General features: G+C 37.9%; 1 protein-coding gene across 1 annotated transcript in view; it reads right to left on the reverse strand.

Moving 5' to 3' along the window:
• The window catches only part of OTOGL (otogelin like), a 98,522-nt gene that overhangs the window by 45,133 nt on the left and 27,824 nt on the right, over window positions 1-25,565 (reverse strand). Inside the window, exons 20-28 of the mRNA XM_086461918.1 lie at window positions 24,689-24,854; window positions 23,536-23,610; window positions 22,398-22,450; window positions 21,538-21,700; window positions 18,719-18,826; window positions 17,315-17,453; window positions 3,971-4,105; window positions 3,349-3,495; window positions 1,517-1,636 (exon numbers count right to left, since the gene is read on the reverse strand). Of these exons, the coding sequence (XP_086318044.1) occupies window positions 1,517-1,636; window positions 3,349-3,495; window positions 3,971-4,105; window positions 17,315-17,453; window positions 18,719-18,826; window positions 21,538-21,700; window positions 22,398-22,450; window positions 23,536-23,610; window positions 24,689-24,854 (1,106 nt within the window). The remainder of the gene's footprint in view (window positions 1-1,516; window positions 1,637-3,348; window positions 3,496-3,970; window positions 4,106-17,314; window positions 17,454-18,718; window positions 18,827-21,537; window positions 21,701-22,397; window positions 22,451-23,535; window positions 23,611-24,688; window positions 24,855-25,565) is intronic.

A 25,565-nucleotide genomic window follows, 5' to 3' on the forward strand; every position in this document is an offset into this window, starting at 1 on the left:
CGTGCGGATGCTCAGATGCTGCCATGGGGGGACGTGCTGCCACTCCCAGCAGAGTGAAGCCCTGGAAGCATCCCACACTTCACAGTGCCAATGCAATCACATTTGCCAGTAGCAGAGTTGGGTTCTAGGCCTCCAGCTATCAAATACTCCTTTACAGTAATTAGATTTTGCAGAAAAGATGACCAGGATACATCCCTAGAAAGGCCAAAGGTCCTTTCTGAAAAAATCCCTAATGCCTACCGTGGAGACAGATGAAGTGTCAAGTCTGGCTGAGCACAGGCTGCCTGCGAGGCCAATGTTGAACTCAGATCCTGAGTGCTCTGGCAGCCACAGAGATCGAAAGATTACACGAGTTTTTACAAATATATTTATATGTGACCACAAAAAGGCAAGTGCGATTCTAGGCTGCATAAGCAAAGGTCATAACATCCTAGAAGTTAACGTGCTGTGCAAACACTACACACTATTTAACTGAATTAATATTAATTGATAAATCAGAAAAGAAAAATTCATACACTTCATACAAAGGATTTAGACATTACTTTTTGTACCACCTTCTAGATGAGCAGTATAACCACCAGCACTACACAGTTGCCTCGCTTGCTTACACAATTGAAACATTTTATGTAGAGTAAAATAGATCCAAAGGGAGATATTGAGGGAGAGAAGCCTCAAAATCTTTACTCCAAGCAGAATAGGTATTGTATTCTTTCATGAGGTGAGAGATTTTGGTTCAATTTCCTGCTGTGAGTTAAGGAGAGAACAGATTAAAAACTGGTTCTCACAGACATCCTAAGGGAGCGCTTTACAAATACTGATTTTTCAGGAGGTTCACAAGGCTATAAAACCTTACATCTTCTCAGCACAAATTAATAAACTACCTATTCTCCTGTGTTATAAAACACAGTTGTGGTCATCCACTATCTACAGCCTCTTCCCTTCTCCTCAGAAACCAAGTTTCCATACTGGGTTGTGCCTGTTGCTGTTCTGAGCATTTTCTGTCTCATTCTTTCACCACCACTGCTTCATCAGTTTGTTCTCTGTTTACAAACTACAACTAAAAAAACTCACCAATTTTATTTCAGAAATAAACTTTTTTCCAGACCTTTTTCTCCAGCGTTCAGATTCTATTCAATATTCTTTCAATATCCTGATGCCTCCAACACCAGAGAAATTACAAATGTTTTTAAAATCAGGCTGAACCCAAAATATCAGAAGCAATGTATCTAACTTCTTAGAAAAGTGAAATACAGATAGCTATAATAATTATCTTTTGTAAGGAAAAATATATTCTTCCCTGAAGAGATTGCTTGGTTTCATTTAAATTTAGTACGTTTGCTATGACGTAAGACATTACTCCACATTTCACATCTACAGAGATAAAAATTAAAATGTCCTCTTATACACTGACCATCAGTTTAGAAAATCCCTGTACATCATGTGCTTATAATGTATTCATTTATAAATTAAAATTATCATCTTTTTTTCCTGAATTTTTACGGGACATGTGACTTACCTGTCCTAAAACCCAGCTGTCTCCAAACACCTGTGCATTTCTCACCTCCATGTTGTTCGATGTAGTCAGATCATTCGAGGTATATTTGTCAAAATTTCCACACAAACCTGCCAGTTTACCCTAAAAGAGAAGAAGGATTCTTTTATTTTACGTATACTGATGGTCAACAATTGGTACAAATGGCCTACATGGAATAAAACATTCTTAAACTGAAAAAGGTGAATGCAACTCTGACATACTTCGAAAATATCTGACACACTGTTATGCTTACAGTTCCATATTGCAAGTAGCTTGTAATAGAAATGTATGTTTTCCTTTTTTCTTCCTGCTTTCCAGGACTTGTTCTCACTGTCTGCTTGTGAAAAGGAACTGGAATCTAGTCATATTTTTTTTTTCTGAAAGTTTAGTAGTGCATCCAGTCCAAAAGTCAAAAGTTCAGGTGAATTACCTCATGTTTGTGAAGCCTGACTAGTTGTTGTCATTAAAACCTGCTGCCTCTAATTTTAGCTCACAATAGCAAGAACATTTGCCATAGCGGTTACAAAAGAGACAGCTGCAACTTTCTTGTGTTGGGGCATGTGCTGCTGATGGAAAAAGAATATATACATGCATACACGTACACATACATCGAGAAAAAGATATTTCTGGACAACGGTAAAATGTAAAGTTGTATTTTGAGGGTGCTGTGGCTCATCCTAATGAATTCTTTTTTGCTTAAGGTCTGCTGCAGACATTATCTTACTGAACTGGAGAGTCTGGAAGAAACAGTCATTGGAAACAGAAAGAACTTGAAGTATTTGTGCCGCTGCATGCAGCCTGTAGAACTCGGCTCCCTCCTAGCTTACCCCAAAACAGAAGAATTATTTTTTTTTCTCTATGCGTATTGACTGCTGATAAATCAGCTTGTATGTGAAGTAAGCATTTCATGGCCATTGGGACAAAAGCCTCTAATAATGCTGCTTTAAAACCAGATTATATGGTCATTGTAACTTTGACTTACACTTCAGAAAATCTGATACTGTATTCTAGCATAGGATGCTTTCTTTTCTTTTACTGGAAAGAGCCCCCTCTCAATATATATATTCGTGGTTGAGAAGAAGCAGGAATGTAATTACTGAATGTGCAGATAAGGTTACTCTGCCAGGACCCAAAGACTGAGTTTCAGAGACACCAAGGCAGATGATGATGTAGGAATGGAACAGAGAAGAGCAAGTGGCAGGAGAAGGAGCGTCATATTCTTCCTTGATTCATGGCTGAACCCTGTCACAGTACGTTTATTAGGTTTAAAAGTCAGTATTTGTCTAGATCCTTTCCTGTATCTTGTCTTCTTAATTTAAACCCAAGATGTGACTCCACCTGTTCGTCTCAGCAGCCTCTACTACATCTCGGGGTGCAGTTCTATCACCAGCCTAATCCAATCTGTGCTACAAACCTTCCATCTTCTATGTCGCTAGGTACAGAGTCTTCTTTTCCGTTGGTTTCAGCAATTATGAAAACATGCAGCGAACTGGATAACTCAAAACTAACCCTCTCATCTACCCCCAAAGTAACTTTGAGTCAGAGCTAAATCACTGCACATCTGCAAGGTGCAATGTGTGGAGCAACAGAGTAAACACGCATGTAGGAACCACGCCTCCTCTTCAGGGGTACAGCCATTAAATCGCATTCTCTGTCTCTTCATACCTGGGGAAAGCTAGCACCTGAACATCGTGATAAACAGCTATATCACTGGGAAAGTTAGTCATGAAAAAAAGACAATCACAGTTCTTCAATAAGACACCACATTAGCAACACAGAACTACACAAAATCGCAGGGATTTATTATGGCTCACCTTCCATCGAGGTCCAACTTTAATATGCATCATTGTCTTCTTATCCCACAGAATTGTAATGTCCTGTTCTGGAAAGTGTATCACAGTATAATATCCAGCCTTCCAAAGCTGATAGTTAGATTTGTTTTCCTGTCCCCTTAAGGTTTTCTGATAGAAACGAATATTTATTAAGATCTAATGAAGTAATTCTACCGAGGTATACAGCCAATTAATAACAAGTGTACAATGAAGAATACTTTATCTTCAGCATGTAGCTGGATCAATAATATTACTGGAAATGTTGTTTAATACTTTGATATTTTATCTTTTGAATCATTCAAGTTTACTTTGATTTCGTACTTCGGTTTCCCTTTCAAAACCAAGTGGAAAGAAACAATTAAATGTCAATATGCTTTGACTGCTTGAGGCTTTTGAGTAGTCTTCTTTGTAGAACAAACAAAACTTGAAAAAAAAAATTTAAAAATAGGATTTTTTTCCTGGGACCTGCTGCTTTATCCAGGCCCACGCACTTGTGCTGTGTTAACTCAAACTGAGAGACGTTTTCCAAAAGCATATTCCTTTAGAGTTGTAACTTTACAGTGCTTATCTTAGGGCAACCCGAAAAGGAAAGAAAATAACTAACCTGCTCCTCAGAAGATTCACTAAAATAAATCTCAATGTCTCCAACAGTGATGAAGATATTCTTCGAGCAAACAATGTCATTGTCAAAGCACTTTTTGTTCTGAGCAATTATAGATATATTTGAGTTATCTGTGCTCTGCAATATGAGGAAGAAATAATTTTATTTATAGTTTCAATTGCATTTCACTCGTGCGGATTTATTCCAGGCTTACCATCACAAAAAGATGGATTACTTAGTATTTACACATCTTTGAAATTAAATTTAAGAAAGCTACCAAACAAGGAAATGCATTTTCAAACTCAAAGCTGAACCCGCAACCAACCCAAACTTCGGAGTTAAACACAAAAAGCCATTACATTCAGCTTTGAGACCTCTTTCTGAGGACTTCACAAACTCAGAGGATCAGCCTAGCCCTAAAATAAGAATCTGGTTTAGGCTTTTAAAATGTGCTCATGTGTGGAATCCAGTATTTACTGCACAGTATGGTTGTCAAAATTGAGACGTGCTATAAAAAGAGCTTTATTTTTAAACCAAGGTACATGAGATCAAGCTGTTTTCATATTTTTAAAACCAAGAAACCTACCATCTGTCAGTAGTAGATAGAACAATTTTTATACCACCAACCATCAAAATTCACAAAACCATGAGTCATAATCAACGTCATAGGAGGGGGCAAAAGTCTCTGCTGATATTTTTGTTTGTGGGGTTTTTTTTTCTTTAACATTTAGATTTATCTACTCTGTTGTCTTTTGATCTGCTGGTGTTTTAGTACTCAAAATTAAAATTTACTGCCTTCCCAATCCCATATCTGTTGGCTTTCCAGCCTGTAAATTAATTTTGCATTCTAGGCACATAAAGTCACTTTTGCACCTTGGATCAACATGTCTGTTTATTCACCTACAGCTTCTGTGGTTCTTCTGTACCCCAAGTGAAACACACATGCACCTTGTAATTACCCATGCTAGAATTGGTATCGGAACAAAGGAGACCAGCTGCATTTTCAGAGCTGATAACACTACCACAAACAAAAATAAAGTTGAGCTACTCTTACTATTTCTTATTTTAATTTGCCTTTCAATTAATTTCTGTACCAATCCTTGCAAGTCAGCAAGAAGCCAGAACTATAGAAAAGACTTGAGAGAGTCAACTTCATAACATTAATATAAGCCAATAACTGTGCTTTTGAATCCAGTTTAATTTTTGATCAAATTCAGTCCTACAGTCATCACAAACCTAAGACGAATATGAAATAGAAATCTTGGAGGTAACAAGTTATATATTGCACTCACTGAGTCATCCAGTCTTATATGAGACACCTGGGTAGTGCTGGAAACAAAAAGGTCTTTAAAGTTCTCTTCTTACTCCCACCCTCCTTTAAACACTCTCTGAGACTACGACTAGCTGATACTAGTTGCAGGTGCTGATGGGCACAGTGGGCAAGATGGGAATGGTGGCTTTCAGCGGTTCCCAAGTCCTGGGAACTCCTCTTGGCTCCCAGCAATGTTCTTGGAGAGCCCCACTTGGCCACAATGGAAGGGACCCCTTGCTTTGGTTTGTGCCCATGGCATCTCTCCCCAGAGCTTTGCTCCCTCCCTTGCTCAGTGTACCCCTGAAAGGTGCTGGGTACTTACTCCTAACTACTCCTTGCCTGTCATACATTTGTACCCTTATTTGTTCTCTGCTCATCAGAATTCAAGAATAAGAAACCATATCAGAAATTCCTCCTCACCGCTAAGAAACATTGCGCATAGAAAATATGGGTGCTACAGGAAGCAGCTTTTTTTTTTTTTCCCCTCTTAATAACAGTCATAATGGCCGAACTGTTTAAAGAACACTTTCAATCTAAGAAAAACCAAACAGAACCCTAGATGATGGGAAGCATAGACATATTTTTGTCGCCACGCAGAGGAGGTGCTGCAGCTTTGTTACCCTTAGTCTCACATAGCCCACAAGCCAGAGGATGCTGCTACTTGGCGCAGAAAACGCTCTAGAGCAAGTGTGAGCGAATGTGATGAACATAAGGTATGGGAGACTGCCTGCAAGCTTTGCGTTACCCTAATGCCAGGGCTTATGAAACAGGTGGCGTGTGTTAGCAAATAGCTTGGAAGGCAACAGTCAAGGTGGGTAAAGTTAGCTGCTAGCTGCTGGTGGTAAGGGGGTGCAGAAAATCAGCTCTTCATGATTTAACAGGGGATCTCAGTTCTAAAGCACTGAAAGCTTCAGGGTAAAGCAAAGTTCATTTGTTCCATTCTGTTGTACAGTTGTTTTAGGTTGCACTTAGAATAAAATTAGTCACTACCTTTTTGGGAAATACACTGTGTTTTAATTAAGCCAGGCTTGCTGCTGGAGTCAGTCCAGTAATTATTCCCCTACAAGTCAGATAACAGCCCAGAGCATTTTTTTGATTTATTGGAGGTGATGTGGTAAATTAAAAAGGAGACAAACTCATTAGTTTGGTAGTTAGGATGCAAGCTGATACATTCTATGCTGGCCACATGAAAAGTAAGCAAGGAAGCTACCTCCTCGCCGTGAGTTTGTTCAGAAAAGGACTTTGCTTGCAGTGTATGGGTCTATTTGATGCCTAGGCCGTTGTGGGCTGTTTTCATTGCAGAGGTCATTCCTCTTCAGTTAGCTTAGCAGAAGAGGGCACTCTGAATTAATCGGGAAGCAATGTCTTCACTGTAGGAAAAGAAATGGAGGGCTTTATTTTAAATAAGGATAGTTAATTCAGGCTAATTATCCCACAGTAAAAATACACCTTTTTTGGCAATGAAGACAAGTTCTTGGAGCAGCAGCGGGTAGCTGTATCAGCTATGTTAATTGAAGTGCCTTCTGACAGTCCAGGCCAATCCCTTCAGCTGAACAGCATCAACATACTCAGCCAGCAGTTTTTGTGTATGGTTGGGATTTGAGCCAAGGGCAAAAGTCGAGTTATATTTCAAGTTAACTCTGCAGTAGAGAGAAGCCTGGAGACAGGGAGTGTTTTGCTGACCAAAGCCAGAACAGGGAGTCCTGAAAACATGTGAAGTACTTCCTTACTTGTAGGACTGTATGTTGGTGTTAAATTACTAGAAATGATGCAGGATGGAAATGCAGAGAGACAGCGGTGGTGGCTCAGTAGAGCTAAGTAAACCAGACATTTAAGAAAAGGGCTTTGCATTAAATCCCCAGTCTTCTGTGTTTTCTCTCTTTCTATTTAAATCTTAGACCTAAACCCAAATGCATTACCCAAACCATTATGGATTACATATCTCTTGTGGCTCAAAGTTTTCACAATAAGATTTGCTTTATGTACACCCTCTTGCCATTCTCTTGATACACCTCTATAAAAATTGAGTTCTTTCCCAGATGTACAGTGCCAGCCAAATTCAAAGTTGAATGACAGTTTCTATCATGGTCTTCAAATCACTCTGTAACTGCTACATGTGCAGCCTCTTCTTTCAGCAGGGAAGAAATAAAGAGCAATTGAAACTTAGCGCTTAACTATTGCCAACACTAAAGAAAGAACAGGGACTGTTTACAATAAGTGAGGATCATCTTTTAATGTTTGTATAAGACTGCGAGGTCTTGGGCAAATCTCCTCAGCTCTTAGGGACTGTGATAGTATAAATTATAATGATCGAGTTCCATCTGTCTAATCTGCACTGGATCCACAAAGGTATGAAAATAAGATTTTGTCACTACTGCTGGAAGAAATGTCTGAGTAGACACTAGGAGCAGGTCTAATGAATAACAAGGTGGGGGGGTTTGTTAGTTTTCTTTTTTTTTTTTTTCTGGACAGCCTCTTTCCAAGGCAGTCACTCTTTACCTTTTTAGGTAAAATGCACCCAACAGGGGATGTACTACAGTTCATCATGTGAAACCTACTTACGCTGACAGAAACTAGAAATAAAATGGTTTTCCCACTGCAAGAGTATCTTCCCACGTAAATTACCATATCCAGCCTGTTCCAACTTAATATCAGTTTCTTTGTGATAACATGGAGTTGCCAAGCAACAGAGAAGACAGAGTCACAGCTCCGGGCAGTCAGTCAAAAGCTCATTGTCAGTCCCTCTTCTCAGGACATTCTTTTTCTAGACTTTACTGCACTTTTTTTCCATATTTCTTCGTAGCCCGAAAAGCAAAGCACTGCTTTCCTTATCCCCGCCCCGTAGTGTTTAGGATTTATTTTTGTTAGAAACTTTCTATTTCAATATCCCGTTAGAAATTTTCTATCGCTATCAACCAATTACAACACTGTGCAGTGTGCTTACATAGTCAAAATGCAGCCTGGGAGAAGACAATTTAAAAGTGGCTGTATTTATCTTTGAAACTTTCATTAAAATCTCTGTAACTGATCAGTGCAAAGACTCATTCTTTTCCATTGTTAACACTCTGATTTTCCTTTTTTTTTTTTCTTTTGTTCGCTACAATATGTTAACTTGCAGACTAGTCCATAAAAGCATCTAGGGACATACTGAGAACTGGATAGATTAGTCCTATTTTCCTTTTGGTTTAATGACTCTTTATATGTTTTCATACACATCCACATGCACAAACAAATGGAAAAAGCTCTAAAAATACTGAAAAAAAACACACAGTATTTTAAAAAGTGGAATCTGCTTTCTCCTTCCTACATGTTTGCAGAGAGATGCCATTAGCTCTGTTCAGACTTAACATTTCAGGAAATTTTATGTAACTACAGAATTAGTTTGGTAGTTGTTTATTGGGCTCTGAGTTTCTTTTGAAGGAACTTAACATTTGACTCTATTACTTCTAGTGAGCTTGATCCTAGCAGAAGTAAAGCATCTTAGCCTAGATTTAGTGAGCATTTAGACATAAACATTTAAGTGGTATTGGAAAGCAGACAAATGCCTTGGCACATGACATGATCTTGCTCTCTTAGTTTCTCATACCATTTTACAGGGGGAATTGATCCCCAGATAATCAGTGAAAACACATTAATTATGCATTCATAATTTACACCAAGAAGCATCTCCTATTGGAAAGTTTCTTTCATTTTGCTGGTGTAGTAATTTCTTCTGTACTCATACGCATATATATGCATATTCTGTGTAACTCTATTCAATCCCTGCTTTTGCACAGCGTACAAATTGGTATCATCAGATGCTTTTCCCAATAGCTATTCAAACATTGGAGCAATATTGCTTGGCGTCAGCAGATGGCACTGATACACACTGTCTCAGTTTGGATAGCAATCCATATGAAATTTGGGAAACAATATTATAAGAAAGATAACAGGTGACACTCTTACAGGAGAGAGAAAAGGAATAGTGATCGTACTTATTTTTCCACTGATCTTATATGTTTCTATACAATTATTTTTTTAAAAAAACCCACATTTAGGAACTAAGTACCTAAGAGCTACATTGCTAATGCACCCACACACGCACATAAATTCTCTTTTCCTCAGCATCTTCTACAGAGCTGCAGATTACGTGATTATTTTCACTTAAAATATTGCAAAGAAGTTGTAATACATGTGTGAGATATGACACATTTCTAGCATTGTAGCACAGTTGAGTAGAAAAGGAGGAGAGCGACATGATTGAGTAGATTCACTGGTGCAAATTTAAAAGGAATGACATCATTCCAGCTACTGATTCACCCTCAAACAACTTCCAGATGTCTGCTAGTGCATCCATGATAACTCTTTCCCACTTCTTTAAAAGTGGCTTTCCAAAAGGATACACCTCAAGCACAATAAACTCTCAACAACCCTTGAAAATATGCATTACAAGTATCTGTGTATATGTATACAAGCAATAGGAAAAATAAATCGTTATATCGTATTTTCTTTATTAGACAGAGGTTTTTTCTAGTAGATCTTATGGCAACATAGGGTTTTGGGTGTTCTGGGGTTTTGTCAACAATATTTTTTAAATCCAAATAATTTTTAAAATCTACTGCTAATAATGAAAAGTATGTGACAGAGAATATTTTACTTGATATACTTGAAAACCTTGTTCTAAGTCAACATTTTTAATTTTGAAAAAGTTGATTAATCAGATAGATCACTGGAAAGGTTTTGTTTTTCTTTTTATATTTTAAGAGAACTATATTAAAAAGCTTGAGAAAAGATCGTTTAAAGCAGATTTTCTTTTGTTTCATTTACTTAGCTTTGTCTGCTTGTGTATCAGATTTGGCTTTTGCACAGGTCACATTACTGCAATCCCTTTCTAATTAAAATGAGATATTCTGGAGATTAAGGATTTGGGAACATTCAAATATTTGTTTCCAAGTGACACATTCTGCAACATGAGCTATTCTGTACCACAAAGCAGCAGCAAAATTGGTGGTGTTATTTTTAAATATCTAAACAGGTATTTATGAGGCCTATGAGAATTGTTTTATTAATAAGTGCATGATAAATGTCAATATTTTGTCATTGTTGGTTGTAACGACAAAGCACATCATAACAGGAAGAATAAGGACAAGACATAATGGTGATAAATTTGCCTTTTCTGAGCTCCAGCAAATGATGGCAGGAGCTAGAAAGCTGGAATTTGCACAAAGCTTTTGTTTTTTTAAATGTAGGAAATATTAAATATGTTAATTTATACTGCTGAAGTTTAGTTTCTATGCATTCAGAAACAGAAATACTCATATACTGACCTAAACCAGAGTAAATTTAATTCACAGTTCTCATAGCTCACTGACAAGACCCAGAGTCAGAGGTCATAAACTGTTAAGCAGCATCTACAGGTGACTAGCCTGAGCGTCCTCCCATTTCAAACACAGCAACGCCAGCACATGATGCTGGTTTTTGCTTATCTCTTACTGCTGTATCAGCAGAAGACGGGCATCAACAGTTGAAAAAGCTGTATCCACCAGAGGCGATCCAGCTCAGGCAGTCATTCTACGGTGAACTGCCATTTCAGGCAGACATCAGATTATAACATTCTAGTGTCAGTATAGCCAAAGGGCTGTTGGATGCTGGAAATTTACCCAAAAGCAGAAATTCAAGGTGAAAAGGTCACTTTCTTCAAGCTGTGTGGTCGCCACATGGCAAGATCCTCAGAAAGAGGATCCAACTTCTGAGTCACACCATGTACACACTGCTTCCAAATTGCCATTCTCATGGTAAGAAACTTTTCCCCAAGCCTTTCCTGGAAGCCCTCCATAGTAATCTGCACAAATTGAAAGAAATCTTTCCTTTGTTGAAGAATAAAAGTAATTCATTCACTGCATAATTTAATGGCTTGGAGAATCAGGTGGTGGAGATGGAAAGGCATGTAGAGGTAATTGAGTCTGAAATAATTGATCTGGAGAAAATGGAACCAGAGTATAAATCCATTGCCAACTGTAATCAGATCTTTTTCTCTCAGAAGGGGTAGAACAAATGGAAAAACAGGTACAAGTCAACGTTATCTGAGTACTGTTCTTCCCAGCTGAAGACAAGGATGGAAAGGGATGTCTCCGACAGGGAGCTCGCTACTGACCCTTAAAGGACTTCCAGATACCCAGAAATAAAAGGGCATACAGAAAAGTTTCCTGTGAAATCATGGGGCTGATGAAAAGCAAACTGTTATTATTCTTTGTGACTAGAACAGGGCAAACTATTCACAGTAAATACTATTTTCACTGATATGTAGTCTCTCTATTTTTGCACACATTGTCAAGAAACACGTCATTATTTCTACATAGTTACTGTGGCTACAAATGATTTGACAAGTGTTTTAGGTGGACATATTTTGGCACATCACTTATGAAACTAGTTGCTGAAATGTGGCTTTGAGGATTAGATGTGTTAATTAAAAAATTAAAGGCATTCTGATTGGAACTCCATGTTACAGTTTTAGTCCCCGAATAGATAAAAATTAGTTTGAGAGTCAAGTTTCCAACTTAAAACATTTGTAATTTCAAATTCAGTATTATTTATTTTCCCATTAAAAACTTCAGAGTCTGTTAAAAGAAAATATTTGTCTTGACTATGAACAGTCAGCTGGACAATGTTGTTTAACCATGAAACTGCAGCTTTAGTTCTCCATAGGGTGACTAACAGCAAGCAGAATGTGTTAATTTTACAAACAGGCTACAGGAGAGACCATGCAAAATACTATTTCATTCTATAGGTTTGCCAGCTTCATGAATCTACAGCTGGCTACCTGGTACAAATGATTTGAAAAAATCTGCACAGAAACCTACAGATAGTCAGTAAGGGGAAATGGGATAAAGGCTACTTCTTTCTTCTCAGATGTGACAAATGAGTAATTGAAGAATTGTTGCTTTGTGTGTGATTGTTCCAGTTTATGCCCAGTCACCATTTAACAAATTTGCCAATCAAGAGAAATATATCAGCAAGTAATGAGTAAAAGATTACCAGTGAATCAACTTCTGTATTAAGCACTCTAATAAATGCATCATAAACCAAGAGCTTTGAACTTGCCTCAAGTTACAAAAGAAGAAAAGAGCTCCCTTGCCGTGTTCCCCAGGGCAGACCAGGTATCTAACACTGGGGACGGCTCATCAATAGGATATTCATTTGGAAAACTGTAGTACTGGTTCACCAGATCATGTATGTTTTGTTAAGTGAACCTCTGCCTTAGCAAATGGGGTCTCATGTGGTGTCTCCTGACCCAAAACAGTTACATCTGCACTTCTAATTGGCATGACAGTTCAATTATTTGATCAAATGTCTGGGTGTTGTTTTTACAATCCTCCAATCACTAAATCTGGTGAAAACTTTGGCTTTAAGAGAGCCTTCATGGTTACATCAAAAAGTGACTTTAAAATGGCCAAACCCCCAATGTCAGATGAAAACAAGTGAAAATATTTTTATCACATACTTTAAAATTAGAACTAATCCATAAAATGTGAATACTTGAGAATGAGGTCTTAGTTCTGCTGACCTCCATCTTTCAGGGTACAGGAATAAATCAGTTCTTCCTTTTCTTGGCTTTAGGACCCTATGGACAACCTACTAAAGTTAATGGAAAGACTTCAGTAGGTGGTTTAGGTTGTTTTTTTTTTTAAAGACAGATAAGCTTTACAACAGAGTTCCCTCTCATTCAAGGATATTCTGATGGGTAGACTACCCATCTAAACTCTTGCTTGGAAACTCCCCCAAATCAGAGAAAACATAATTCTGCTTCTCAGAAAAGAACAAGTCTGAGGGGCTCCAAGGACACTGACCCTACAAGCACTGAACTGCAGGACTGAAAACCGCCACGAAGCTAGAAAAAGGCCGACACACGTGATAGAAAGACAGCAATTTTACTATAAAAGCAAAAGTCTATGAAACAGGCAAGTGGACAAAGTAGACCACAAGTTCAAATAACACACAGTAAAAGTTTGCTGGAAAAATAATACCATTTTGCTAGGGAAAGAATGTAGCATCATCAAAGACAGAAGATAAGCAAGAAACTGGAAGAAAGCAAGCTATTTAAATGTTTTTAATTAAGAAATTGGTTGGCTTAAATTCATCAATATTCAGATTAGCTAAAATGAAGTGTTTACATGATCTACACTGATAAAACTGAAACGGGTTGGTCTGCTAAGACCTTTCTTTTTTTTTTCCTTTGAAATTACTGAGGTTTTAAAATGTTAGAAGCAATATTGATGTCTTCTCTATGAATGTCATTTATCCATGCCGGGACTTTACTTCTCAGTGTGTAATGTAACTCCTAATTCCTTGAAAAAGGTGAAGTAATTATTTCATGAGTCATTACTGCCCTAAGTTTCTTATTGCGGCACTAAATCTTTTTGGTCATTTTCTGACAAATAGATGTATCTGCTGAACTAGTTATAAAGAGCTTTTTCATACACGTACTGTCACATTAAACAAAAAGGCCTGACAGATTGTATTGATGTTGAGAACAAAGATTGAAGTTTCATAATTGGCTGAAAGTTGATACTTGATTTTATCCCATGAGAGTACAAGAGCTCCTTATTAAAAACACAGTAAAAGGTAAGGACGACTTCTTTGTTTGGTACACTGCAATATAGTGACAAATTAAAGAGCAGTTCGAACAGATCACATTTAGGGAGGCTAACATCCAAATCAAACAGTGAGGGCGGGTAATGTGGATGGGAACAGGGCATTATCATGCTACTGGGGACACAGAATTCAGATTATAATTCTTGGACTCGGTTCTTTGTCTGGGAAGAACTAATATGCCAATATATTCTAGTCATCATTTCTTTTATTGCACTGCTACAAGACCTTTGTTTAGAGTATATAAGATAGCAGAGACAAAGTGGTCCACTTCTCACAGGAAAAAGATTAGTAAAGGGGAAAGGACGAAGTTATTATAGTGTTGCATATACAATATTACAACCACTTCAGCTGTTTTGATTTCAGGTGTTTGGTGAGCCTTTTACATGCTATCCGTAAAAATCAGCCTCATAACAGCTCTGCGAACTACCATTAAGTCAATGGATTGTGTACTGGCAACTAGCAAATCTATGATGTTCTGTAGTACCTTACAGGTGGGGAATATGAAACACACATCACATACCCGCCATGGCAGGGCAATTAGACTAGATGATCTTTAAGGTCTCTTCCAACCTAAACCATTCTATGATTCTATGATTTAAGTTAAAAAAAAAACAAAACAAAAAAACACACCCAAACTCTTAGGTTTGTAGAACAGGTAGCATGATTTAGGTGACAAGACTGCCCTGGACACCTGCCAAGGTGTAAGGCAAGGCATTTAAACTTTTGCAACTACATATACTTTCCCACCTTTCATCTGACTTCTTTATTTGGATAACAGGCTACAAGAGGCAGGGCTTTCTTGCATACCTTCCAAACAAAGGGTAGCTCAAGGGACACCCATTATATTACTCTGATACTATTGTTAAAAAATGTCACTGCACATGGCCACAATGTAGGGGAGGGGGATTATGAAGGCAGCCGTGGAAACCTCTGCTCTAGAACAACAAAGTGTATTCCAAACAAACAGGCAGCCTCATCATGCTATCACGTCTGCACATATAATGTAGTTTAACAACATCAGTATGTGGTACAACTGTGGTGTAACTGCGTACATGCAAATAAAGGCCTATGTGGAACTGGAGAATGGATGACACTTTGGATTATCACTCAGGCTGCCACTAGGAAGGTGCCAATTACATCTGTTTCATAGATTTTTCTCACATCAAATCCCATTCCTACATAGTAGTAGCTAACCTAGTGCCTATCTTCATGGTAACACAGTTGCAGTTATTTTTTCTGTTCACTGTTTTGCATATTTCTTTGTTGAATTTCATCCTCCGTTTTATCATGCAGTGTTTTCTGCCATAAGATCTTCTGAAGCTTTTGGTGATCTGTCTTTCTTTCAGCTGTTCAGACTGATTCATTACCAACAGCATACTCCACCTCAGTCCTCACACCACCTTTTCAAAATTGTTTCTGAAGATGCTGAATGCAGGTCTCAACACCGATCCCTGTGGGATGTCACTGTGATTTCTCCATTCTAAAAAAAGGCCATCTATTCCTATCTTTCAACTTCTAACTTTTCATTTGTGTTTGAAAGAATCTTCACTCTCATCCTATGAGAGACTAGTCTCTAAAAAATATTTGCTGAAATCTGTCTCCAAAAGGTCTTTAAGCTAAAAAACACACACAATAACCTGATCATCCTCATCTATATGTTTATTGTCTTCATGTAATAACTTGGAAGATTCATCATGCACTAATTTCTTTTACAAAAAGAAGAGTTCAACTCTCCTCCAATTGTGATTCCTCTTTATTATAAATTTCTATTAATTTATTTTTGATATGTAAATCAGATATACTGGTCTGTTCTTGCCAAATTCAGCCATGGAGTCCTTTTACAATATTTTGTTATACTGCCATCTCCTATTCCTCTGATTCCAGGTTTGCACGTCACATAGTTCATCAGTTCTGTTTTAGCTCCCTCAAAGCCCTTGGGCATCTGCCATATGACCCCATCCTTTGTTTTTTTTTTTTTTGCCTAGAACTTCTCCAAACATTTCACTGTCAAACATGAGCCCACAGATACATCATCTGTTCCAGACATAATTATGCAGTGCCTAATTTGTAATAAATAGTCCTTTGATATAGAACATTAAAGTTTTCCATATACTAAAGAGGAAAAAAAGAAAAATGATGCACAAATTAGGCCATACTTTCTCACATCAGCTAAGTTTGGGTGAAAAAAAAACAGTTTAAAAAGCTGAAAAAAAGTCTGAAGAGTCTGAAAAGCAGACCTACATAGGCAGCATTTTGTCATTTGGGTCATCACGTTCACCTGAAGAAAGGCCTGCCGGCAGTGTGCCACATGCCTTAATTATGTGGCTGCCAACTTTATTCTTGTACTCCAAATGCTCCCCATGGTTTGTTTCCAGAAAGGTACTTTCTTAGACACTAGAGTGGCAGGTGACATTTGCTTGTAAAAGCAAAACATTCCAGTATCATACTAAAGTTTGAAAAAGCAGCATAGATTTGTCTTATACATCTCTCTGGCTGGATGGCATAAGAATTAAGAAATGACAACCCACCTTTCCACCTCATCATACGGGTAAGGTGATTTTACAGATAAAGTAACCCCTATTTTTCTCATTTTAAAGGAGGAAGGTTTGTGCTAAGGTTCATGCATCTCTAAGAGTAAGAGCTCTTTTATGAGACAATATGATACATGCCAGGAGTTTGCTATGAGGTATTCTTACTATCTTTACCAAATCTCTCTCATTGTTTTTTTTTTCAACAAAGAAAATAATCTGGAATCAACCTATTGTATTTCACAGATGTGAATGCTCTACTTAAGCGTATGTGAAATAAACTATTTGCAGTAGTCTGTGTTAAGAAACCATGCTTTTTCTTAAGGTTAGACAGTCAGTGTTGACAGAAAATTAATATTCTTCTAAACACATTACTGTAACCCAGAAGACAGACTCTTAGAATTAATAGCAACAATGATAATAAACAACAGTGTTGTTAGTAATAGAATATATTTCTAAATGTCAGTAGTGGTGTTCTTAAACAAAAAAGGCTAGCAATGTACTGTAAATGTGTGCTATGAGGAGCATTAGCATGTAGCTGCCAGATAACCTCAATGAAGGATTTCGTTGTTGAATTATGAAATCATTGTGTTTGATATTATTATACACATACAGTCCAGATCTGATGCAGAGCACATTCAAGGATTCCAAGCAGCCTCCAAGGTCGTCATTACCCCTCTGCCAAGCAGAGTTTATAGATCATTATTAAATAAACCTATAGATAATACCTAGTTCTAGAACAGTTTCTATAGTGTTCTTTGCTTATTGTGATGAAAGCGTGGTTAAGGTAGAACAGAAAATATTGTTTTCTATTTTTCTCTAGACCCACATAGATACATAAGGACACACACACGTACCATTTTCAAATCTTCCTACCTTTAGCACGTAAGCTTGGCAGTCACTGACATAATCATACTCCAATCCGTCAAAGGTATAATAATGTCGATCTCCATAGATAGTGCATACAGCAGGACAGGGGTAACTAGTGCAATTGAATATCCCTCTCCGACAAACACTGTAAGGAAAATTAACAATCAGTATCTTCTCGTAGCAGAGTCATTTTCTTTTTATTTTCAAGAAAAAGCTTTCTTGGGTTCTTTTGTTTAAGTCATACAGAAATTCATTAAAGGAAGAAAATTCTCAGACCTTGAAACACAGAGCTACTCTGTGGGTTTATTCTGAAGTTATTGGTGACGCCATGGCAGAGAAGTGTTGAGCATTTCACCGTCAGCACATATGTGCAATAAAAATGCATAAGAAATTAATGCAAAATCTCAAAGTTTTTATAGCTTATGCAAATATTTTCATCACTGCTAGACAGTATAGACACCATGCCACAACACACTCATTCATAGAACATCAATATTGTATTTTTTCTCAAGAAATATTGATAAAAATCTGCACATACTCAATGCAAAAGACCTCCAGTTTCAAATTGTAAGATTCCAGGGTACTGGACAAGTACAGAATGAGTTTAAGAAATAAATGCTGATATTTTGTGGGATTACTTCTCCTGTCAGCTACATTGAGTGACTTACGTGAATTTGGATGAAAGTAGTTCTGACGGCTTCTAGTTTTGCTTGTATAAGTGTGTAAGCTCAGTTGATTTGCCAATGAAGTTTTTAACTGATTAAAAGCTGCCATGCCAAACTTTTTTATTGTTATTATTAAATATATACTTAACCAAAGATAGATATTTTGGCTAGCAAATGATAATGAATGAAAAACTGGTTTGCGACAATATGAGTTAGGTAGGGCTTCTTTAAAAAGATGTTGGGCGCTAGCTTATTTTCCAATTCTGATGCTTTTTTGTTTGCCTTTTCTTTTTTTTATTGCCCATCTTCGTCCTATACAGTTGCTCATGATGACTGGTAACTCACACTGCAAACAGTCCAGTTCCCAATGAAGCAGACTCTTTACCACCATCATACATTTAATTTCTCTTTTTTTTTCCCCATAGTTGTCTTTCATGGTATTCTATTCTCCAAAACGCCAGATGTCTTCTCTTTCAGAGATTAACTGATATGTGTGCAATCAAGCATTTGTTCTTGACTGCTTTTTAGCTTGGATATCTTCTGCTTCCTTTTCAGACCTGAAGAAGCACTCAACCAAAAGGCTGCCTACTCTTTTGTTAGTAAGCCTAACAAAAGATGTATTCTGTAATTGTCTACAAACATATGTATTTTTGATTTTAAACGTATGCAACAAGTATTCTGTATCAGTTTCACTTTGTGGTTAGACCCAGATGATTTGGAAGTATGCAAAATGCGTGTCACTCACCAGGTGTAACATGGTGTAATTATCACTTCTCCTGACAGAAATTCCCTGTCTTTCCAGGTGCATGGACAGCTGTCAGGAATATAACATTTCCCTCTGTGCTCAGCCATCCTTCAAAACAGAAGAATTATTAAGATGAAAGCATAAACTCACAAGCAGATCAACACGTGTATGTGTAGTGCGTTGTCTAAAGCCTGCCAAGTACAACCCGGCTTCTACCCAGCCAAGGACAATAGTTTGAGCAGCAAAAGCAGTCCGAATCAAATAGTCCCCAGTGTGCACAGCCGGAGACTTCACAAAGCTCGCAGCTGCAGCTCTCCTTCTACCTCAAAAGGGGGATGTTGGTGTGGGGCAGCAACTCCTAATGCAAGAGCTCAGGTAGTGTAGGTATCTCCCTGCAAACTGCAGAGCACCTGTGTGTTAGGGATGCTGCTGAGGCTGCAGCCGGGCCGCCCTTCCCTCTCGGCTGCTCCCTTGCCCACCTGTCCCAGGGAAGCAGCCGGATTGATGTGCCTGCTCCCCTGCACAGAGCAGCAACCGTCCTGTTCTGAGCACAGGACAGTGAGCTGGGCTATGGCAGCTGTTGCAGAGTTAGCAGGAAAAAAGATACACAGTTTACAAAGGGCAGTGGTGGTTACCTGTCTACCTTGGGGAAGTGGAAACAACAACAAGGTTAAGACAAAACAGCGGCGTTTGATGCAAAAAGTGGCAAATTCACTGTCATTCTCAGATCATTTCCTCATGAAGTTTTGAGCTATTCTATTCAATTTTTATAACATACCAGAGACTTTCAGCGTTTCTTATTATCACCTCTTTGACTACTGATAAAAGAACTACAAGCTGCCGTGCAGGAATTTTAACAATAGGAAATGTAAAACTTTTTTACTCTAAGAGGACCATTTTTTGCCTACTATAGCCCCTCCTGTCATGGGTTTCCAAAGGAATGGATTTAATGCACAAGCTACTTTGTGAACACCGTAAATATGAAGGATGATAGAATAAGGTGCCAGTCTCCAGAAGAATTCAAGATTCCACCCCAAAAGGTTAGGTAGTTGGGTCAAAAAATGGGTAGTGGTAGAAATAAGGGGGGAAAGGAGAAACAAAGAGAACAGCATCTTAAGAGAATTAAAAAAAAATGACATAACAGTAAAACTTCTCATAACAAGGCTTTCATGACTCATTCATATAGATTTAATATCATGAGGTATATGTTTAACATTTTATTGTATAAAAAAGAGAACGTCTGAACACAATTTTTCAGATAAACCTGCTGGCCCCTTCCTAGCTAAAAGCCATACTCACTTCTTGGAATCATGAGCCTGAAAGGCATAATGGCTCCAGAAATACAGCTTAAGACCAATGAGTGCTAACTGCACTCACACATTTACCTTTATGTTTAATAGCAAAACGTTTATTCTCTTGCTTAACAAAATAATTCATGTGGTTTATTCCATTATTTGACAGGAACTTCGTATTGGGCTTGTCTGCATCCCTTTTATAGTTTATCGTTCCAAAAATAATCGAGTGACATATTCAATTTGAAATGGTGTAGTACTACTTGACTGTGAGAATGGGACTTCAGCTCTGCTTTTTAACTTATATTTTAATTATTTTAAATTTTCAAATGAACTTTCATGGCAATGCTGCTAGTTTAAGTTCGTGCAAATATCATGGTGATGTTTCAGTAAAAATTTACTAGTTTTTCCATGATGCCTTGTACAGAGTCATGCATTTTTGTGTTAAAAATAATTGCTTATTCCTATAGCAGTAATGGTCTTGAAAGCTAACTCCTCAGTTGAGGCAGAGGTTGTAGAGGACTACAGAATACCAGGCAAGAACAACTATGAAATCTTAAATAGCTGTGCCTGAAATCTGTCCTTCACCAGTGCTTAGTCATCTATGAACATCACAAGTTGCTGGAAGGGGAATCCTGGCAGTCTCATCACCTCTGATCTGTGCACAGCTGAGACGCTGTCAAGGGACCATTGGCTTCACATACAGTAGCAGGGAGAACTCCACCTGAGGTCAAATTGCAAAAATTTGCACAGCATATTTGACTCCAAATCTGAAAGTGCACACAGCAGGTAACAGGGGAGGGAGTGGAAGCAGAAGAAGAGAGTGGTAGCTGATCCTGACAGAAACTTCACAACAAATGCTGTTAGCTTTTGCACTTTGATTTGACCCCTGCCAAGATCAGCAGACTGTTTCTGGGCACCAAATCCAAACGCATGAGCTGAGAAAACAAAAACTTTGGCTCAGTTCAGAAGGGCAGAGAGAATGAAGGGGAAGAGGGCAGGATCCAGCCTGCACACCCCCATTCCCTGCCCCAGGTTGGGCATCAATACTGTAAGCCTGAGTAGAAGTCTAGATGAGACAATTACTTGGGCATTAAGTAGGAACACAGACGGTTTACATTAGGATTTTTTGACATGTTTGCTTCTACATTCAAATAAACTACACTGTGCAAGTGGTGGGAGTTATCTCCTGTCCAGAAAGTCCCAAATACCAGCCAATCGATCTCGTAGCAAGGTGTATATCTCATGGGATAGTGAAATCGTGGTCTCAGGATGGAGAAACTGTGGGACTCCAGCTGAGAAAGCATTATAGCATGGAGCCTCACACCAGCAGGAAGGAGAAAAGGGCTGCCAGAGACAAAAGACTTGGCCTTTTAACTGTGACTGCAAAAATTTATAGAACAATAGCTTCAAAATTAGAGGTGTGATACCACTGGAATTTAAAAAGCAAAAAAAAAAAAAAAGCAGAGTTAAACTGTGAAAAATATGTATATGGCTTGTGCTCTGGGTTGTTCTGCCAAAGCTTACCCAGGGGGGCAAACGCAGCCACTTGCACAGGGTGGTGAGGGGACACAGGAGAAGTTCATGGCAAGGTTCGCACAAGAGATCCCGCAATTCACACCCGCTGCTGGTAATCCAGGCACAGGAGATCTGCAGTCATAGTAGATTTTTCCTTCAGGGCACATGTGAACTTCAAATGCAAAATTCAGGTTAAATGAGATCAACTGCTCTTTTTTACACTGAAGGTTTTTCTATTTGGTTTTGTTCACCATCTGTTTATTTTAATGCACGGTTAACCTGCGTTACAGTACACATAAGAATACATTCTGGATAAAAGTCTATAATTTTATTTGTATTACAAAGATATAAAATTAATATATGTTTTAATGTAAAAAAAGACCAAAACTTAATATTACGGATGCGGATCTACGCACCCTGGATCTGCTACACAGTCTGTTCTTAAAGATGAAGTAATTATGCCTTAGGTAGACAGAATCTTTAGAAGTAGCATAATTTTCAGTGTACCGAAATCCCTTCTAAATTGATTAGAAATTAATTTAAAATTTACTTTCCAGAAATCAAGATCTTAAGGCTTCCTAAACATGGATGGTGAGCTTAATTTTAGGTACTCCCATGACAACATATTGACCTACACCTCACATATATTTATTCATTTTTTTTAATTTCCCAAGTGACTTAGTAGTACAATTTGTGCTACAGAAAAAGGAAAAGGAAAAAACCAACTTGTGCTCCTAACCTCCTATTTCAAATATGTCATGACGTTAAGTATCTCATAATGAAATTACATATGAGGAGAAAACCAAATGACTATTCAATGTCAAAAACTTTCTCTGTGCAATGGTAATATGAGCAAGACTATAAATTACCTGTATTTTCTGTAGTGGCTTCAATACATTTCATTGTTCCATTCAAACACTGACTGGAAAAGAAAAGCAAATTCATCTTTATTCAAGGAGAAAATGTTTTGTAGCCACCATCTTAAAAAATTAATACAACTTAACCCAATTTAAACAACAGAAATCAGGAGGGGAAAGATTTAAATCCTCAAGCATGAGTTCTGAAAAACATTTTGTGTTTTCTAACTGCTGATTTGTAATAAGGGCCCAAACTCACAAAGGTGTTTATGTGCTAATTAATTGCCTAACTTTCACTGAAATAAAAAAGAAGCTGGGCATATCAGCTTCTGTGGGAGCATAGGGGCAGGTGATTCAGGATGCTGGCAGTGGAACACATTTTCCGCCTTGGTGAATATGGAAGGTTACAGTATGCAAATTTCCTGTTGCACAGACATTAGGATACACAGCTTGATTCTTTTTATGATAAAATACAGAATTGCAGGAAACATATTCAACAGTAAACCTGGTCCTCCTTTTTGCTTTTCCTTAAAAAAAATTGTGAGAAAACCAACGCATTGCAGAGGCATAGCAATGGCAGAAAAATGAAGCTCCTACTCTCACCTCTTGAACTACATGATTACCAAACTTCATTTATAAGAACTATAATATGTAAGACCTGAGCAATAATCAACCTTGACACTCAAGTCACAGACATGATTTTACATCAGCAGGTTGAGAGCATTTCTTGTAAAATGAACAAGGAATTTGACCAGGAAACCTGGGAGATTTCTCCACTTGTTTTCAGTGAGGTCAGGATTCCATCATGAATTAATAACACAAAATGTCACAAATATAGCTCCCTGCAAGCTTTTCTTTGAAAGACTTTCCAAAATAGAATCACATTGTTTATTCTTCCAAAACCAGCCTCATATTGCTATCATAATGGCCCCAGGCCTAAGAACAGGACTGCAACCTCTCTTTAGTCCCTGGCTCACAGAAATATCCAGGTATCCTGTTGTTAAAATAAGCAGCTACGTAATCCAATTTATATGAGGAACCCTTTCACTAAGTGTGTAACAAAAATAAACTGTTGATACAATTGACCTTCGTTCTATGTGAAAAAATTCTCGAGGCTCTTGAGTAGAATACAAATTGTGCTCAAACCTACCAGGAGCCTGTTGGTGTAGGGAGGATTTCTCCAGGCTGGAGGGCTTTGTCCTTGTAATGACAATGACAAGCAGATCTGTTAAAAGAATATTTATGCATGTAGATACAGAAGCAAGAGGAAATGGGATTTAAGGGCAATCCATTTATTAACCTATTGTGACAAGCAGGCCTTATAATTCATTAACTCAATCTTTATATTTAAAATGTACTTCTAAAGGCAAAAACTAAAGGATGACACTCTGACTTTATTGAAGTCAGAGGCAAAACTCCTACCATCTACAACAAATCCAGGATGTTCCTCAGACTCTGTATTATTTATTTGCTGTTTCTGTGCATTAGTCTTATAGAAAGGAGCTTTTCTTCCCGGTTGTGGGAGTAGTATGGCAACATGTAGTTCCCATTCAAAGTACTGTTAAAGTCATGGGTCAGAAGAATTATCATAGTAAAATCCATTGACTCTGTCTGTGATAAGAGCCAGATGGGACAGAAGTAGCAACAGAATTCCCTATAAACCATGCAAAAAAATGAGAATATCAAGTTATCTCACACTTGTTAGCTTGAAACAGTCTTTATCCCTACACTATGAAATTTACTGAAGTTTCCAAAATATATCTCACAATGAACAGCAGTAACTCTGTATAATCTTGGAATTTATATCAAATCTCATTCCAGTTTTCAGTCCAGTACCTGAACTCAATAACTCCCCGTGGTGATAAGCCGTAAAATTTTGGTACAAAATGTACAAAACCTATTTCCTTTCATTGACCATTTCCTTCCACTTAAATGAAGGAGTTCACATTACAAGACAGAAAAAAGGCTCTCCTAGACACTGTCTACATACTATCCTTGATTTTATGGTTTGCAACTATGTAGATTCCTTCTCATTTTAAGTGTTAAAAACAAGGTTTTCATGTGAAAATGTTTTCCCATGAATTAAAAAGTTTCATCATCTTTCTTTAAAGCAATGTGACATACAAACATATGTAGCGTATTAAGCCCAACTATTGATTAGTACAAAGAATATGAAATCTTCACATATTGCTTGCTATCCTGCAGTCTACATCTTGAAGAAAACATCAGAAAAACTACTTTAAATCTTGCTGGAAAGAGGAAAACATGCCTATACATATATATTCTATATTATTATGACTTACATTGATACACAAGAGTTGACGGACTCTTCAAAATATTTCCCATCAGGACAATTACATCCTTCTGCACAGTCGTCACCACAGATATTTGTCATAGAAAGTGAAGCACAGGATTGTTTACAAAAAGAGGAGCACTGATGATAAAGCATACCACTGTGACACATCACAGCTGGAGGAGAGAGAGGGAGAGGGAAGGGAGAACAACATACTCTTAAAATGTGAAATACAGAAAACAAAGCAGTGTATCATGGGAGTGCAAAACTGCAAAGCAAAATAGTCTCTTGCTGCACTGGGGTAAGGCAAAATGCATGAGAAAAATATGCTATTATACTGGTTTCCTAAGTTAGAAATGTTTAGATTCAGGTGGGTTTATGTTAGAAAATTCCTTGTCTGGAATTGTCTATTTTGTAAGCACTAGGTGTGTATTCTTTATATATATATGGGGGTGGTGGGGTGGGTGTTTCTATCTTTTAACTCAGGCTTCCAAAGAGGAAGCATGGTCCAGTTAAAGTTGAGGCATTACTCTAGAAATGCCTTCGTTTAAATCATTGCTATATCCTACTTGGCAAATCACTGCCTACACCGCCCTGCCCACCCTGGCAAGTCCCTGCCTCCCTTTAGTGAAAAGCCCAGCTCCTATGACTCCCTGACTCCTTTAGCCTAACAGGGCCTTCCACATGACTTAGGGGTTCAAAGTCAGAAATTTAAATTCTCTCTGTAGCCAATGGAAAGGAACAGGTACACCATGTGAGGCAGCTCAGGGTCCCCAACTCAGATGCCCGGAATAAAAGTTATTAGTATTCTCCCCTGAGTATGTCATTATCCTATGGCACAATTCTAGTTTCCAGCAAAGGTCGATCCCTGTATTTTGTGGAGTAAA

Source organism: Leptosomus discolor, chromosome 1 (assembly GCF_034619465.1).
Source record: "Leptosomus discolor isolate bLepDis1 chromosome 1, bLepDis1.hap2, whole genome shotgun sequence".
NCBI classification, from domain to species: Eukaryota; Metazoa; Chordata; class Aves; order Leptosomiformes; family Leptosomidae; genus Leptosomus; species Leptosomus discolor.